The sequence below is a fragment of the Crocuta crocuta genome, unplaced genomic scaffold (assembly GCF_008692635.1).
Source record: "Crocuta crocuta isolate KB4526 unplaced genomic scaffold, BGI_CrCroc_1.0 scaffold87, whole genome shotgun sequence".
Lineage (NCBI taxonomy): Eukaryota > Metazoa > Chordata > Mammalia > Carnivora > Hyaenidae > Crocuta > Crocuta crocuta.
Window position 1 is genome coordinate 1,272,551 of NW_027532166.1, and position 19,039 is coordinate 1,291,589.

The window sequence follows — 19,039 nt, forward strand, 5'->3', positions numbered from 1 at the left end:
TCAGTACTCTTAAGAAGTACTTGACACCATCAAGATTCAATGCTTACTGTTCACACTAATGTTAAACTTAGTGTTGGTCAATCAATAAGAGGTCTCTGTGACCTCCCCTATTAATACAAAACAGTTGATTATATCCCTAGATTAAAAAGTATTCTGTCAAGTAATTGTTAAGTATGTTAATAGGAAAACTGAAGAATTGTGGTTCTCTTAAAGGCTGATGAGCAGCAGCATTGGAGTTGATGGAACCATTATGTTTTCTATCCTGACCAATAAGCTTTTGGGGAGGGTGGTGGGCATATTACCCATTGTCCTTTACCTAACTTATTGAGTTGCTTTCCTGTGATGTAATGTCTTGGTATTTTGTTAACGTATTTCTGTTCACTTGAATTTTTCCCCTTCACCTTAAATATTCTCTGTTGAAAATACAAGTGAAATGTTCCTTCAGTTTTCCAGAATATTCATGTCTCATTAACTGAGACTTCCAGTGTTCTTTAGCGTATGTGTAGAATTACCTCATGTAGTCATAATTAATAATCACTTTCAGATCATTTATTGGGGTCAGACTTTTTTAAGGATCTTATTTTTTTTTTTAATGTTTTATTTATTTCTAGGAGAGAGAGAGACAGCGTGAGCAGGGGAGGGTCAGAGAGAGAGGGAGTCACAGACCGAAACAGGCTCCAGGCTCTGAGCTGGCAGTCAGCACAGGGCCCGACGCAGGACTCAAACCCACGAACCACAAGATGATGACCTAAGCGAAAGTCGGACGCTTAACCGACTAAGCCACCCAGGTGCCCCTTAAGGATCTTATTTTTGAATAATCTCTACACCTAGTTTGGGGCTTGAACTCATGATCCAAAGATTGAGTCACATGCTCTACTAACTGAGCCAATGAGGCACCCCTGGGATCATTACTTTTTAATGTTTATTTTTGAAGAGAGAATAAGATGGTGTGAGTGGGGGAGGGGCAGAGAGATGGAGGCAGAATCTGAAGCACACTCTGGGCTCTGAGCTGTCAGCATACAGACCAATGTGGGGCTCCAGTTCACAAGCCATGAGATCATGACCTGAGCCTTAGATGTTTAACCAACTGAGCCAGCCAGGCGCCCCTCAGACTTTATTTTAAAAGTCCATAAGATCTATAGTGATGTCCCCTTTTTCTGATTTTAGTGATATGTGTCTTTATTTTCCTTAAGTGTGGTTAGAGGATTATCCATTTTACCTTTTCACAGAACCAGCTTTTTGTTTAATCTGTTTTATTGGTTTATTTTTATTGCTATCTGCTGATTATTATTTCTTATGCTTTAATTTGCTCCTCTTTTCTAGTTTCCTAAGAGTGGAAGTGTAGATGATTGATTTTCAATCTTTTCTAATGAATTCAGTGCTGTGAATTTCCCCTCTAAGCACTTCTTTCAGTGTATCCCACAGGTTTTGATAAGTTTTTATTTTCACTCTTTAAAGTATTTTTTAAATCCTCTAATAAGATTTCTTCTTTGACTCGTATTATTTAGAAGTGTGTCAAGTGAGGATTTTCCAGCTATGTTTTTGCTTTTCATTTCTTACAGAATTCCATTGTGTTCTGAATGCAGATATGTAGGATTTCTGTTCTTTTAAATTTGTTCAGGTGTATTTTATAGGCAAGAATGTCTTGGTGAATGTTCCATGTAAGCTTGAAAAGAATGTTTCTTCTGTTCTGGGTAAAGTTGTCTATAGATGTCAATAAAATCCAGTTGATCTCAGCTCTTTTCTTACTGGTGTTCTGCCTGCTGAATCAGTCACAGAGAAGTGTTGGAAGTCTCCAGCCATAGAGGATTCATCGATTTCTCCTTACATATCTGTCAGTTTTTGCCTCATCTCCTGTAGTTTGACACATGTTTTAGGTGTATATGTGGTAACAGCTGTCTTGTATGACTGATCCTTTATCATTTATCTTTATCCCTGATAATTTCCCTTGTTTTGAAGTCTACTCTATCTGAAACCAATACAGCCACTCCTGCTTCCTTTGATTAGTGTTACAATGGTGTATCTTTCTCCATTTACATTTTTTTGAGACTTTGTTTCAGAGCAGTTTTAACTTACAGAAAAGTTAAGGAAAGACTCCCATGCATACCTAGCATCTCCCATTATTAACATTCCCTGCCAGCGCGGTAACGTTTGTTGCATTTGACAAACCTTTATAGATACATAATCACCCCAAATCCAAGTTTACATCAGAATTCACTCTTGGTATACTTTTTCTGGGTTTGGACAAATGTGTAATATGTATCCATCATTATATGCAGTATTTTATATCCCTAGAAATCCTGTGTTCCACCTGTTTATTCCATCCCCAGTGCCTGGCAACCACTGATCTCCACAGCTTCTATAGTTTTGCCTTTTTCAGAACATTGTGTGGTTGAAATGTAAAATGTACCTTTTCAAATTGGCTTCTTTCACTTAATACGCATTTAAGTTTCTTTCATGGCTTGATAGTTCATATACCACAACGTATCCATTTATCTACTGTAGTATTCAGTAGGCTGAGCCCAAGTTTTGGCAGTTATCAACTCCTTTGGGTAAATACCAAGAAGCATGGTTGGTGGATTGTATGTACAAGTACGTTTAGTCTTGTAAAAAAACCATTAAACTGTCTTCCACAGTGGCTGTACTACTTTGCTTCCCCTCTGGTAGGGTTTGAGAGTTCCCATTGTTCCACATCCTGACCAGCATTTGGGGTCACTGTTTCAGATGGGGCCATTCTAATAGAAGTGTAGTGGTATTTCATTTTAATTTTTGGATTTCCCTGATGGCATATGAAGGGGGACATTTCCTTTGCTTATTTGCCATCTCTACATCTGTTCTGGTAAGGCTTAGTTCTGGGCCAATTTCTTTGGCTGGCCTTTGTAATTGGATTTTTTTTAATGTTTATTTTTGAGAAGCAGGGAGAGACAGAGCACAAGGAAGGGAGGGGAAGAGAGAGAGGGAGACACAGAATCCAAAGCAGGCTCCAGGCTCTGAGCTGTCAGCACAGAGCCCGACGCAGGGCTCGAACCCACAGACTATGAGATCATGACCTGAGCTGAGGTCGGACATGCAACCGACTGAGCCACCCAGGCGACCCTTGTAATTGGATTTTAAGAGTTCTTCCTATATTATGAATATAGTCCTTTATCACATGTGTCTTTTGCAAATATTTTCTTCCACTCTGGTTTGTCTTCCACTCTGGTACCTGTTTACTTTTAATCTATGTGTGTCTTTATGTTTACATTTAAAGTGGGCTTCTTGTGGACAACATATAGTTGGGTCTTATATTTTGATCCGTCTGACAGTCTGATAACTGATGGCATTTAGACAATTGGCATTTAAAGTGATTACTGACATAGTTGGATTAATATCTACCGTATCTATAACTTTTCTAATTGTTGTCCTTGTCCTTTGTTTACAATTTTGTCTTCTTTTTTTTGCCCTCGACTTTTTTTTTCTGCCTTTGGTGTTTTTTTCTGTGCGTGTGTGTTATGTGCGTGTGTGGTGTTTATCCTTAAGGGAGAGAGGGGCAGAGAGAGAGGGTGACACAGAATCCAAAGCAGGCTCCAAGCTCTGAGCTGTCAGCACAGAGCCCGATGTGGGGGCTTGAACCCATGAACCGTGATATCATGGCCTGAGCTAAAACCAAGTGTCAGATACTTGACTGACTGAGCCACCCAGGCACTCCTCTCAACATTTTAAAAACTTCACTCTTCTTGCTTGCATGGTTTCTGAGAAGTCAGATGTAATTTTTACCTTTGTGCCTCTAATAGGTAAGGTGTTTTTCCCCCTCTGGTTTCTCTTTTCCATCTTTGATTTTCTGTAGTTCAAAAATGATATGCATATATGGAGGATTTGGAGCATTTATCCTGCTTGGTGAAATCTGAGTTTCCTAGATACGTATGTGGTTTGATGTCTGCCGTTAAGTTGAGGAAATTCTCAGTCCCTATTGTTGCAAGTATTTCACTTTCTCATCTCTTGTTATTCCCATATGTGTATGTTGCACCTTTTGTTGTCCAACAGTTCTTTGATGTTTTTCCCTTTTGGTTTTGGTCACCCCGCCCCAGGTCTTTTTTTTCCCCCTTCCTTTTCAGTTTGGGAGGTTTCTGTTCAGTGTCCTCACACTCAGAGATTCTTTCCTTAGCCATGTCCAGTATATTAATTAGCTCACCAAAGGCATTCTTCATTTGTTACAATGTTTTAATCTCTAGCATTTCTTATTGATTTTACTAGAATTCATCATCTCTGCTAACATTGCTCATCTGCTCTTTTCTATTGTCTTCTTTATCCATTAGAGCCCTTAACATATTATAGTTGTTTTGAATTCCCAGTCAGATAATTCTGTCATCCCTGCCATATCTGAAACTGGCTCTAATGGTTGCTGTCTCATCAAGCTGGTTTTTGCCATTTATGTATGTATGTATGTATGTATGTATGTATGTGGCTAAATATTTACCTATTTATCTATTATTAAATTGGTTCTATGCTGAACATGGGGCTTGAACTCATGACCCTGGGATCAAGAGTCATATGCTCTACTGACTGACCCAGCCAAATGCCTGTTTTTTGCCTTTTAGTATGTCTTTTCATTTTTCTTTCTTTCTTTTTTTTTTTGATTGCTGGATATGATGTACTGGGTAAAAGTAACTGCTATAAATAGGACTTCAGTAATGTCATGGTAAGGTGTGGGAGTAAGGCCAGCATTTTATAATCCTATGATTACAGTTCTCAGTCTTCTAGTGAGCCTTATGCCTCTGGACTGTGAACTTCACATGTGCTTCTCAACTATTTTTTTCTCCCTCTTTGGTGGGATAGGATGGCTACAGTGGGCTGGAGTTGGGCATTTCCCTCCCGCACCCCCAGGTCAGTTAGTCTCTGATAAAAGCCCTGTAAGTGAGGTTTGGGTTCGTTATTATTTATTTATTTATTTATTTATTTATTTATTTATTTATTTATGAGAGCAGAATTTTGTTAAAAACAGGATGCTCTGGCATATTTCAAAATGGTTTCTTTTCCCTTTTCTCTGCCAGAAGCATGAGATTTTTCTCCAGTATTCACTTTGAGAAGCTGGTAGAGATCCAGGAGGTTAAAAGTCACAAAAGTTGTGGGGGCCTGTGAAGCTTTTCACTTAACTTGGTTGTCCACACTGAGCCTTTAGTAAGTCCTCAATTACAGTCCCAGTGTCCCTCCCCTGGATTTCTGTTCCTGCAGGTTATGATTCTCTATATTCCCCTGTGGGCTTTAATCAGGATGGGGGGAGGGGAGGAGCGTGGCACCGGTTTACCCTATGACATTTCTCTTATGGATTTAAGAATAGTTATTGATTTTTCAGTTTGTTCAGTTTTTGTCTTCTCCATAGGACAAGAGTGGCAACTTCCACTTACATGCATGCTGGACCAGAAACCAGATGTTCTGGATCAAACTTCCTTAAATGTGAAAGTTCTCATTCTTGGTATGGAGGTGAAGGTGACTTCTGACTTGTCACTGGAAACAACTGCTTATCCTTCCTGGTGGCATTGGATGTTTCAATAATGTAAATATTAGCTACCAACTTCAGCAGGATTTATGGGAACTTAGATTGAATAAGAAAGAGCAAATAGTTGGTATATCTGCAAGTACATTATCTGAAGATCTGGTATAGGAGGAAACTAATGAAACAGTTCTAGAGTCTGATTATGTTTCAGATGGTTAAATTCTGAGAAAGTGACTAGAAAGAATCTATTAGCAGCTTTTTCCCAAGAATTAGTAGTTAGTGCTGGGAACAGTATTGGTACCCCAAAAGCTCACCCAGATGACATTTATTTATATTACCAGCTCAGTTATTTTTAGCACAATGTTAGGAATGAAATAACAGTCTTAATTTGTAATCTCATTAAGGCAATCTAAATACTTTGAAAGCAACATTAATATAAATATGGACTTCATTAGGATTTGGTTCTAAAATTTACTCCTGAGAATTATTTAAGCCCAGCATCTTCTTTCTACTTCTTTTTATTCTCAAGTTAGTTAACATAATGTACTGTAGAACACTTGGCTTCAATAGAACGCAGTGATTCATCTTTTACATACGATACCCACTGCTCATCCTGAAAAGTGCCCTCCTTAATTCCTGCCCCCCATCAACCCTCAGTTTGCTCTCTGTATTTAAGAGTCTCTTATGGTTTGCCTCCCTGTTTTTATCTTATCTTTCCTTCCCTTCCCCTATGTTCATCTGTTTCTCAAATTCCACATAGGAGTGAAGTCATGATACATTTCATCTAGCATATACATCATGACATTATATTCAGGTGCCTAACTTAAAGAAGTTACCACTACTGGAAGGTTACTTTGCTGCTTTTGTTTCTTACTTGCATATATCCCTTTATTCCTATTTCTACGACCACATAAAAAGTTTAAGTGGTTGTAACATTCTAGCAACAAAAATTCTGAGAAATCAATAGCAAAAGCAATAATCTGGACTCAGGCAAGAAATAATTAAGGCAGCTGTATCTAGTTAGTGAGTAGAGCCTTGCAAGGTTGTTTGTGTTTTAAAGAACAAGGGAGTCCGGTGTCTTCCTGATCTTGTCCGGTATTTCTGCATTGTTTCCATGGTATGCTTTCAATTATATTAGGCACCTAAGTATTCAGCTGTTTTGGGGCTTGGCACTGCCATCTGTAGGCAGGGAACTAACTGGCTCTCAGGAACTAATTGATTATTTGGTGGCACTGATTCTTTTTTTAGGCTGGGTTCAATGCCATTCGAGTAACAGAGATATATTTCACACAGACTGGCCAAGTTTGACCTTGGCCTGCGTAGCCTTTGAAGAAGTGAGGAATGATGATTTTTAAAAAGGGGGGGAAGGGTTGCCTGCCAAAAAGGCAACACAATTTTTTAAAGGGACCCCAAAGATATACAAATGGCCAGTAAGCACATAAAAAGTATTCTCAACATCATTAGCCATCAGGTAAATGCAAATCAAAACCATGATAAGATGCCATTTCATACTCGGGATAGCTGTAATAAAAAAGATAACAGGTGTTAGGACGTGGAGAAGTTGGAACCCCCATATATTGCTGATGGGAATGCATTTAAAATTGTGCAATTACTTTGGGTAAAAGTCTGCCAGTTCCTCAAAAAGTTAAGTATTTTCCATATGATCCAACAATTCTGCTTCTAGATATATGGCCAGGAGAAATGGAAACATGCACACTCAAAAACTTGTACACAAACGTACAGCATTATCCACAAAAGTCAAAAAGTGGAAGTAATCCAAAAGTCTGTCAACTGACAAATGGATAAAACGTGTTATGTCCGTACAGTGGATTTTCTTAAAAAGCAATGAAGTACTGATATGTACTACAACGTGGAAGAACCTCAGAAACATACTAAGTGATTAAGTTGGTCACAAAAGGCTATGTAATTACTTCATTTATATGAAATGTCCAGAAGAGGCAAATCCATAGGGGGAAAAAGTAGGTAAGTGGTTGCCAAGAGCTGAGGGGAAGGCGGAATGGGGATTGACTGGTAATGAGCATGGAGTTTGTTTCTGATGCCAGTCTTTAACAGTTGATTTCATGGGGGCACCTGGGTGGCTCAGTCAGTTAAGCGTCCAACTTTGGCTTGGTCATGGCCTCGTAGTTCATGAGCTGGAGTCCTGCATTGGGCTCTGTACTGACAGTGCAGAGCCTGCTTGGGATTCTCTCGCTTTCCCTCTCTCTCTGCCCTCCCTCACTTGTGCTCTCTCTCTCAAAATAAACTTTAAAAAATGAAAAATAAAACAATTGATTTCATGTGCAGTGACGAAAGCCCTTAAAAAGAAAAATAAAGATCAATTTTGGATGGAAGAACCATTGTGGGATTCTTTCACTTAGAATGAAGAAAAATGACTCAAGCCAGGCTGTAAAAAGCCAGATTTTTTAAAGGTATGTAATACAAGGATGAAAAGGGTAATAGAATTCCATTATTTAGAGTACTTAAAAATTCGGGGCGCCTGGGTGGCTTAGTCAGTTAAGCGTCCGACTTTTCGCTTAGGTCATGATCTCGCGGTTCGTGGGTTCGAGCCCCGCGTCGGGCTCTGTGCTGACTGACAGCTCAGAGTCTGGAGCTACTTCAGAGTCTGTGTCTCCCTCTCTCTCTGACCCTCCCCTGCTCACGCTGTCTCTCTCTCTCCTGGAAATAAATAAAAATATTAAAAAAAAAAATTCTACAGCTTCAACAGAAATATTTGTCTTTGGTTTAACAGATTCAAAACACTATGCCTAACCCAGCTTTTCTGAGAAAGGCCAGCTCTATTTCTAAATGCTTTTATCCGTGGATACACCATTTCTCCAAACTATTCTCGACGGGAAATAAAGATTGTATGTAATACTCTTTTAAAAGTGTGTATATTGTTTAATATGAGAACTCCAAATGAAGCCTATCCAATTACCTACTGAACTGTTTTCAGTTTCAAGAATAATGAGGTGAAACCAAAAATGCAAACTAGGAATACTTCAGTACCCTAAGGTGAACATCAACAATCTAATACCAGTAAAGTGTTACTAGGGAAAATGGATTGTACCATATAAACCTTTTAACATACAACCAACACAAAATGGATAGAAGATGGAGATGAATGATAGTTTGCAGGGAGTTTCTCAAGGAAATTGAAGATTATGTGTAAAAACCTAACACTGACAATATGAACATGGATTGTAACAGCTGCAACTTTGTTGTGGAAGCACAAATCCAGCTATATAGTGCTTGTTCTAGAGAGTGGCACCAGCCAATTGAACTAAAAGATTTAGTAATTTTAAGGTCTACAACTTGTATTTATCATTTATATGTAAAGTGTTAATTTTAGCATCTGGCTTCAGTATTATTCAATACAATGTAAAGATAGCCCACTTGCAAAATAGTTTTGTTCCATATAATTTATTTATTTATTTATTTTTAATTTTTTTAATGTTTTATTTATTTCTTGGAGAGAGAGAGAGACAGCGNATAATTTTTAATTATTAGCTCAAGGTTTTAAAAAATATATTAAAGCTCATCTTGAATTTAAGGTTTTCTCTTCAAAACCTATTTTTTATAACCAGCTGAGTTTAGTCTTTTTTGTGATTATGTGTTATAACTTGGTGAGTTATATTCCACCACAGCCATCTCAGTTTCTCAGGGATTTGTCTGTAGGCATTCTTGCTATCAGCTCCTCTGTACCTAAAATGGGATTTAAAAAGTGTGAGGTAATAGTGGATCATGGCTAACCCATTTAAAAGCCAATGTTGGTAGGCAAGGTTACTCTCTGAAACAAATCATTGAAGTAGACCCATATTTTTTAAGTGACCTTGTTTTGTTTTCTTAGGCTGCTTATTCTATTTACGTTCCAAGACTTCCTTATTTTTTATGCTTTTCTCCCCAAATATCTCTCAAAGAAGCAATGATACCGACCTCTGCAACTTGACAAAAGCTCAAAGATTAAATAGGAATTGCTGAAGATGAACTCTGAAAAAATATGAGGTTGGGTAATCCATTGTGAATAATCTAGTTCACGCCTACAAGACTACAACATAATTAAACTAAACAAGATAAAAATACATTGGTAGAGATACCACTTCACACCCACTTAGATGTCTATGATAAACACGTAATACATTAGTGAGGATGTGGAGAAATGAACTCTCATATACATCACTGGTGGGAATGTAAAATGGTGTACCTACTTTGGGAAGCATTTTGGCAGTTTCTCAAAAGGTATATAACCAAAAGAATTGCAAACAGGTGCTCAAACAAAAACTTGTATATGAATATTCATAGGAGCTTTATTCTCCTTTGTACTGTTTCTCAGATAAACCTCCAGACTAAAACTACCACATTCTGTATGAGGCCTTAGTTCTCTCAGAAAAGTCACCACGCAGTGAAATACTCAGAAATTTTAAACAACTGATTTTGCTATTCAGAATTTTAAAGATCACGTCTACAGCCAGAAATGATTTTTTTGCTAACATACCATAAACTACCAGTGCATCTGTCTGTAGTGGCAACTGTGTAAGAGTTCATTTAACAGGACAGTGCTCTATAATTTTCTTAGTCATTTATAACCAATAATATACAATTTGGGGAATATTAATTCCTATAGCAAGAACTTGTGACATCATAAAGTGGGTTCACTACAGAGGTGCTAGACTTTCCATACTTTATTAAATGTACTATGAAATACAAATGTAATAGAAAAATTCAATCAGACACGGCTTGAAACACAAACATTTCTGAATAACACTTTATTCTAACTCATGAGTACAAGATAATTTTGGTATTCTATTTGTACAATTTTCTTAGTGTTCCTTACGTTTGGATTCCAACCATACTAACATCTGTATACTGGAGATTTGACCAGAGTATATGGCACTTCACAATAATATTCTACATTCTACTATTCTGAAATGCCTGTCTATAATCTGATCACACTCTTAAGTCAGTAAATATAAAATTTAAAGATTCAGGACATGGAATGTTTGGTAAGTGATTAGTTCCTCCAACTAGAGTTCAGTCTAGTTAGCCAGGGTGTTTGTTAATACAGAATCCGAAGGTTTTTCTCATGGGCATGAGTGTGTCATGTAATTTCTTCTTTCAAAATGTTTCTCAACTTTTTGCTTATAAACTTTTTCTCTCACATTATTTTAAGGGTCCTGTCAACATGTTTGTTTGAAGGCAGACTGAAAACACATTTTAAAAAGGAAGAAAAAAAGATGTATTTATTTTGCAAAAGAATCAGATTCTGGCTTTAATATATTCACGTAGTTGTAAACTGATGTTAAAATGCTCTCAAAAATGTTATTTAGGAAGGCACAATTTGGTAGCATCAATTTTTATAGCTTTTTCTAAACAAGATCCCCAAAAACTGCCACTCTAATTTTTCCCTTCCTGTATTTTAAGTACTTCAAGGTTCAATCTGAACTGTAAGTAAAACTCTCATTCTCAAACCTACTAAGAGTTAACAATACATTGGACAGTGAACAGAATATGGAAGTACAGCCTACTTTTTACCATAAGAGGAAAGTTCTTATGGTATTGGGTTTAGAGATTAAAGAAATTGGGCAAAGACTCTCATGACTGTGGAAAATCAGAACTCTTCTTGAAGTCTGAGCTTTTCATATCTAAGCTAGAAACTAATTGCAGAAATAGGAGGTAACATTACAGTTATCCTGAACATCCACAAGCAACAGCTAAAGCATCACAAATAAGGTATGGTGATAACTGAGTAGAAGAGCTCAGTTACCACTCTAGGTTAGAAACTAATCAGTAAAACTAATTCTTAATTTTAAAAAGTTAGGCTTCCTATTTTTTTACATCATATAATAAATTATATATGATGTTTTCCTATAACTCAAATGATAATGCTATAAAAAGGATAGTTTATTTCACAAATGCCCAAAAGATCCACTACTCCCCTTTCCCCTATTTATAAAAACCAACACTTCCGAAAATACTTCCAGCACAGAAACGCTCAGTGGTCCTCCCAAAATGTCAAGCCCCTATCAGTAGGCAGTTTCTCATAAAGCAATGTATTATGCTGTATTCTCTAATATCAAGTGCCCAAATACCCTGATGGTTTAGGAACATTTTTCATGGGCAAGAATAATTAGAGAAAATGGGATCAAGTTTGACTATGTTGCTATTCACTTTGAATACTAAATTGTGCTTGCATCCTAAAAGTTCAAATGAGCTGGTTAGAGTAAGAATATAAGTATGTCCATTTGTACCATACACTAAAAAGTAAAATCCTAATAAGAGAATTAAAATATCTTACACTGATTGAAAAGTGAAAGATGAGAAGCAATAATAATTAGTGGATGGCATATTTTAATCTTTCATTAAAGCTTGAAGTTGTATTAAATTGCTAACCAAATTGAGGTAGAGGTAGACCCTAATGTTCTTTCATGTCAGACTTACGCCTCTCACCTTAACCTGTATGCATTTTTTCCTAATTATATAAACATGATTCAATTTGAAATGTGTTATGATAGAAAAATTATAGGATCAAATGGTTTTTTATAAACTTCTTAATTCCTAGTTAAAAAAAAGTACTTATAAAATGTACATAATTCAATGTTCTTCCTGGAGTCATATATATATTTGTTTTTCCTTCAACCTTAGGGGGAAAAAAGTAGAGAAACTGCAATTATGAACAGTCATAATGAAGACACTGGAACATAGAATAAAAAAACATTTTGCCTTGGTGTCTGTGTAGTTTTCCTCTTTGAAGGTTACATATAAGCTCTGATTCACATTAAATTTCCTACTAAAGCAGACTTAAATTCCATTAAACACGAATCTATTTCCATTTTAAATCACATACAAGTGCTATGTGATCAGACGGATGGGAAACACTAGGTAAGGCCTGGTGGGTGGTGACTTCTTCATGACTAGGTAATGGAATCACCTGTTCTACCTCTAGAGCATTTAAGTCAATGAAAATGTAATCCAGACATCCATGAAAGCCGCCAACATAATTTGTGTAAGCAGGTTCACCACAAGCACTTTTCAGTTTGAAGACATGAGTGAGGGACATGTTGCATCGTTCCTCTTCCCCATTGGAAGCCCAGTCCTCATGGTCCTCTGGAATGTTGCCATTGACAGCAAAATGATACATTCCTGTTGATGGGGTACTATTAAAGTCTCCACAAAATATGACTGGTATGCCAGGATACAGGTCACATGAGACGTGTCTAATGTGAGCCAAGGCTACTGCCATTTGAATAAGACGAATGTACCCACCTAGGAATATAGAAAACATTAATGTAAGTATTTTTTTTAAGTTGCCTTTAAAAGAAAGAAAAACAAAGCCCACAAACTACATACAGTATCTGGGCGACATTCAAGATATATATTTGGAGGAGGGGAATTGGATGAAGGTGGTCCAAACGTAAAAAAAAATAAATAAAGTCCAGTCGTAAGAAACGATGTAACATACACATGATGACCACAGTTAACACCACTATTCGGTATGTTTAAAAGTTGCTGAGAGTATATCCTAAAAGTTCTCATCACAAGGAAAAAAAATTATTTTTCAGATCTATATGAGGCGGTGAATGTTAACCTGACTTATTACAGCAATCATTTTGCAATACATTTAAGTCATTATGCTGTACACTTTATACTGTACGATGCTGTTATGACAATTCTATCAATAAAACTGAAAGAAACAAAAAAGATGTATGTAAAACAGCCTTACCGAGCTTAAGTTACCATGTTTATGTCACTTGTGAAAACCAACAAAACCTACCTTTTGGATGCCAGTACAGATGGGTATTAGCAACACATATCCTTTTAGAAGAGTCCTTTGTAGACTGAAGAACAGAAACCTAAAATAAACAAGTGCCAAGAGTTCAGTTGCTATCTGCCAATCTCCTGAATGTTTTTTAATCTAAGACTATAAGATGAATGGATATGTCATAACCCCTGACAGATGAAGTATGATTGCAATTATAATATTTAACTTTTGCTATAAGTTTTAGGTTACACATGAATAGGATTCATTCAGCCTAACATGTTTTAATAACAGTCCAACATATACAGAAGAGAGTAAGAAAAGGATGTATTTTAGATAACACTAAGGTTGGAGACAGTGTTTTTAAGTAAGGGAAGGCTCTGGAGTCAGGCCCACCTAGATGGAATCCCCACTCTTAAACATTTACAGGGGCGCCTGGGTGGCTTAGTCGGTTAAGCGTCCGACTTTCGCTTAGGTCATGATCTCGAGGTTTGTGGGTTCGGGCCCCGCGTCGGGNTTTACAGCAGTGTGACCTGGAGATCAATACTTTTTTCCTAAGCCAGCTTGGTCACTGGTTAAGAAAAAGGCAATATCGACCAAGGGGGACTTTTGTATGGATTCAACTAAATGAGCTTACAGAAAGAAGTTCATGAACACATTGGAGGCTCAAAAAAAAAAAAAAAAAAGTAGCTCCTCTAAAATCTTACAATGAACAAAACCATTTACCTAAAAACTCTGGACAAACACAAATAACATTTTTTTTAAACTAAGACAGCTTTAGTGTCACTGATCAGTGATGATGGGATATATAATTCACTGGCTTCACACTTGTGTGAACTTGAATAAGTAAACTTGACCATTTCCCTATTTATAAAATGGCAAGAATAACATCTGTAAAATGGAAATGGCAGCATTATTCCTGGAAGACTTCATTAAACGTACCACTTAAATTTTAAGTATTCTGGGTTTTTGTTTTTACTTGAATTTTTCTGTTTCAAGTTTTAAAATGTGTCAGAACAGTGCTTGGCAGGAAGTGAGAAAATATTAGCTACTGCTATGTTCTTGTACTGAGCACGTGTCTCTCCTATGAAGTGTAATAAGCACTATGAAAGTCCGTTAGTCCCATTCAAGGCAACCTGTAGCGTGTGTGGCACATTAAAGGTGCTCAATAAATACCTGCTCGTGGGTTCGAGCCCTACGTCGGGCTCTGTGTTGACAGCAGGCTCAGAGCCTGGAGCCTGATCAGATTCTGTGTCTCCTTCTCTCTGTCCCTCCCCTGCTCACGCTCTCTCCCAGAAATAAAACATTTTAAAAAAATCCGCTCAATGAATGAATGAAAGTTAACCTTTGTATAGATAAAAGAGCGAACACTTTTCAGTAAAATCTGGAAAAAACCTTCCACGCCCCCTAAAAAGCGACGTGTGCGTAGTAAAGAGAATGGCGGAGCTACTGTACCTGGAGGACAGAAGATCTCTGGAGCACCCTCTCCTGCGCAGACGGGTACAAAGCTAGTTTCTCCAACAGTTCTTTGTGAAGTACGTCGGACTCCAGGGCTTCATGGAAAGAAATGTCGTGCTGGCTAAGGAGGGTGAATTTGGTCTTTCGGTAGAAAGTAGCCAGGCCTTCGTGTTGCTTGATTCTGAACACGCCCTCCAGCCCAAAGGCCTCGAGGGCCGGCACCAAGCTGTCGGTGAACACGCTGCGATCTACCTCCTGCAAACAGATGAGGTCAGCATTGTAGCCTGTGAGCTCCTTCTGGATAAGGTTCTGGCGGTAGTCGAGCTCGAGGGCATAAGGGGCACAGTACGGGTACAGGACGCTCCTCGAAAACTCCGTCTGGGCGTACGTGTCGGCCAGGAGGTTGTAAGAGACAGTGCGGATGAGAGAGTCGTCCGTCACCTTCTTGGTGTAGAGATGCCGGTGGTCAAAGGTGCAAGTACCGGGCCCAGCCTCCACCGGACACACACTTTCCAACTCCCGGCTTGGCCCGAAGCGCTGCCCATCGCCTGGGGTGCAATGAAGCTTGAGTCGGCGCCCGATGTCTGCATTGGACGGCGTGTAGACGCGCTCGTTCACACCGGTCTCTGTCCAACTAGGAAGGGGTGAGGACGGAGACAATGACGAGAGGCTCCCGCCCTCGGGCTCCGCCGCTCCGGGTTTGGCTTCCTTGTACCATCGGAAGAGGGAGCCGGCGGGATCCCCAAATTCGAGGCTGAGTTTAGGGCACACCGGGAAGCCGGCCATGATGTAGCGTGGCAACTGCAGCTCGGTGAAGGCGGGCGGGTTGCGCTCTACCTTGTACTTGACATCGCCGATCTGCAGCACCGCGCCGTCCTGCCAGGCGTCCACGTTGAGCACGTCCTCAGCCACTGCCTCCTCCCGGTAGTAGAGCTTCACGACGGGCTCGCAGGCCGCAGCCGGCTCCGGCACAGGCCCCGCGCAGGCCCCGCCGCCACTTGCATTTGGCCGGTTCTTCCTGCTCTTCTTGGCGGCGGCCGCCTTAGCGTGGCCTTTGAGGGCGTTGGTAGCAATCCGGCTGAGGGCCCGACCCAGCGGCTCGCTTTGGTCGCGCTGCATGTTCTTGTGGCTGCCGTCGGCCAGCGCGAACGACAGGCTTAGCTTAGGCTCCGAGGGCACACAGCGCACCACAGCGCGCTCCATCGCTCCCGCCGCCGTCTCGGTGGCCGCCTCGGCCCGAGTGTGCCGCCCCACCGCCGTGCGGACCCCACGAAGCACGGCGCGGGAGCCTGGGAGCCTCCACATGAACCTGGTGACTCCGCGGCCGCCAAGCGTCAGACGAAGACTGAAGAGCTGCAGCCGCCGGCTCCGGGATCCATTCAGACCCACAACTTCCGGCCGGGGAGGGGGAGGGCGTCCGGTGCTTCCGCTCCGCACCTTCGCCACGCCGCTCGTCTGATCCCTTTTTCCGTCCCACGCCTGTCTTTAATCCTCCCAACTTAATCTTTATCTTCAAATCAAGCCATAAAGAGGGGGAAAGAAAGCAACTATAAAGGTGCCAGAGGGAAATATTAGACTCCATGTTTTTATCGAAAGTACAGTTACGGGACTGAAGGAAAGATGCGGAAGTCGCTGGGGCGTGGTCGCCGTCTTGGGTTCCGCTTCCCACAGGGCAGCGGGCGCTTTTTCTAGTTTCTAGCGCCCTTTCTTTGCGGGCTCTGCCGGGCTGAGCTGCGCCTGAGCGTGGGGACCTCGACTGGGCGTGCCAGCTGCTTCGGACCTTGGGAAGCCTCGCCCAGTTCCTTTCCACGGCATGCTCAGTGCTGCTCGCCCTCTCCGCTTTGTGGATGGGTTCGCCCCAGCCCGGGCCAGAGCAAATGGGGTGAACTGAATTTTTGTGGTCGTTGATAAGAGCGAATGTTGTACAGGAATTAGTACTTACGGAGTGATGGTTGTGCTAAAAACGCCTTTTTTTATAGTTATGAGGTCCGAAGTGATGAACTTACCGGCTGAAGGTCACACCCATTGCTTGAGATGGAGAAAAGCCGTAAGAAATCGCTTTAGTCTACAAACGATCTAATTGTATCCACTTTTTCTTGTTCTATAACTGGAATGCTTACTTATTGGGTACCTAATAAGCCATGCCTTTCCCCCTGCTTACCGTGAAGAAAATAGATCTTTTCAACTGTGTTTTAAAAGCAGGATGTGTTTTGCAATCATTTGACATTTATGTTCTTGTCGTCCCTCTCTCCCCCTCACCCACCAAATATTTGATAGGTGACTGGATACTGATGGTGTGTGTGTGTGTATATATATATATATATGCAATTCCAGGCTACAGTGTAGGTAAAAAAAAGTCATTACTTTGTATTAACTAACCTAAGGAAGAAAGAAAATAAATCTCAGTAGTCCAGTTAATAGGGCCCCATTTACAAATATGAATTTTGAAATGGCATTTTTCTTGTCCACAGCATTTTCCCTCATGCAACTTAGCAGTCCAATCTTAAATCAACCTAAAGAAAGATAGAAGCCCTACTAGAAAATGTGAGTTTACTTCAAGCAAACTGATGTAATGTAATGCTTAGCAGTCTTTTTAAAAAATGCTTATTTATATTATTTTGGGGGTGGGGGGAAGGGCAGAGAGCGGTAGAGAGAGAATCGCAAGCAGGCTCCAGGCTCAGTGAGGAGCTGGACTTGAGGCTGGAACACCAACGGTGAGATCATGACCTGAGGTGAGATCAAGAGTGGACACTTACCTGACTGAGCCACCCAGGCACCCCTTAAACCTACTCTAAAGACAGATGCCTTTAAGTACCATACTTCTCTTAGCTTTTAAAATATATATATTAAAATTTTTTTGAAACGGCAAAAGCTACCATAGTGAAAAAAGTTAACCTTTCCACTGCTGACTTCTATGAATACACTCTTATGAATATGTACCCTCCAACTAGTTTTTTACACAAATTGGAATGTAGTGTACTCGTGGTTCAGTACCTTCCTCTATTTGAAAGACGACTTCAAATACTTCCATTTTTACCTCAAACTTTCTAATTGATTAAGTTCTTCTTTCCAGCTTCTCCTAACTCAGGCAAAAGAAACTGCAAGCATTGCATCTTGTGATAGGTACCAAAACTATCCCCCTGAGCAATAAAGATTGCCCGAGGCAGCAAGACCCCCTCCCGGCCCCCACAATGAGCCACCTGCATGTACCCACTGACCTTTGACCTTTGCATGCATGTACCCACTGACCTTTGCCCACGTTTTTCTTCCATACACCTTGAAGTATTTTCAGCACTTTGCAGACTGTCTTTGAGGCCACTGTCTTCCTGTTGTTGGCCTCAGCGAAAGAAATCCCTTACTTGTTTCCCCACCACTCATCTTTGCCTTTGGAGTTTGTGTGGGGCGAGTGACCAAACCTGGTCTGTTTGGGACTCCCAGAGCCAGGCGCTCTTGCACGCCTCTGCCCCAGCTGCACTGTCACTAGCTTCTGGCGGGTCTTTCAAGAGAAAGTGCCTCGAAGTGTCACTACTTCCCATAGAAAATTTGATTTGAGGCAGCTCTTCCGGCCCATGGGCCTGTTCCTGTGCTTTAGTAAAATCACCTTTTTTGCACAAAAAAAGAAAAAGAAAAAAGACAGAAAGAAAACTTGATTTGAACTCCACGGATTTGGAGATAATACATAATAAATGGTGTGTTTGAAGCTCTTTTTATGGACTAAATTATAGAATAATTATATACACAAGTTATATACATTATCAGGGTGCCTGGGTGTCTCAGTCGGTTAAGCCTCCGACTCTTGGTTTCGGCTCAGGTCGTGATCTCACAGTTCATGGGTTCGAGCCTTGAATCGGACTTGACGCTGGCAGCGCAGAACCGGTTGGAATTCTCTCTCTGTCCTCCTCTTTCTGCCCCACCCCACTCTCTCTCTCTCTCTAAATAAACTTAAAAAAACGTTTAAAATATATACATTATAATTATATAATTAAACTTTGAGATCAGAAGACTGAACCAATAGCCTGATAGCAGAAGGAAAAGCAGCTAATAAAAATCATTGTATTCATCCATTTTTTTCGGTCTATACCAAGAAGCACAGGTTAAACTTCACTAATCAAAACTAATGGTTGATGGACTTTTCTTATTACTTATACATATATCTGCAAAGATTAGCATGTAGTTTCTTGTCATTATTTGGTTAATAACATTGGTAGCTGACAATATAAATTATAATCTACCTTTATCTTTTTTTACTTGAGGCCTACATGATACTGTAGTTTTGCGTGATAATACTCAGAAATTTTGAGTAGCATCTGGTGCTGTTACTTCAGAATAATCTGCCACTTCCTTATACATTCAAA

General features: G+C 40.0%; 1 protein-coding gene across 1 annotated transcript; it reads right to left on the minus strand.

Moving 5' to 3' along the window:
- Nucleotides 1-10,137: 10,137 nt before the first annotated feature.
- Nucleotides 10,138-16,311, minus strand: PDE12 (phosphodiesterase 12). Its single transcript, XM_077776721.1, has 3 exons — nucleotides 14,682-16,311; nucleotides 13,242-13,320; nucleotides 10,138-12,733 (listed from the first exon to the last, which is right to left on the minus strand). Exons 1-3 carry the CDS (start codon nucleotides 15,987-15,989, stop codon nucleotides 12,291-12,293), a joined length of 1,830 nt encoding a protein of 609 aa, XP_077632847.1. The 5' UTR covers nucleotides 15,990-16,311; the 3' UTR covers nucleotides 10,138-12,290.
- Nucleotides 16,312-19,039: the final 2,728 nt, after the last annotated feature.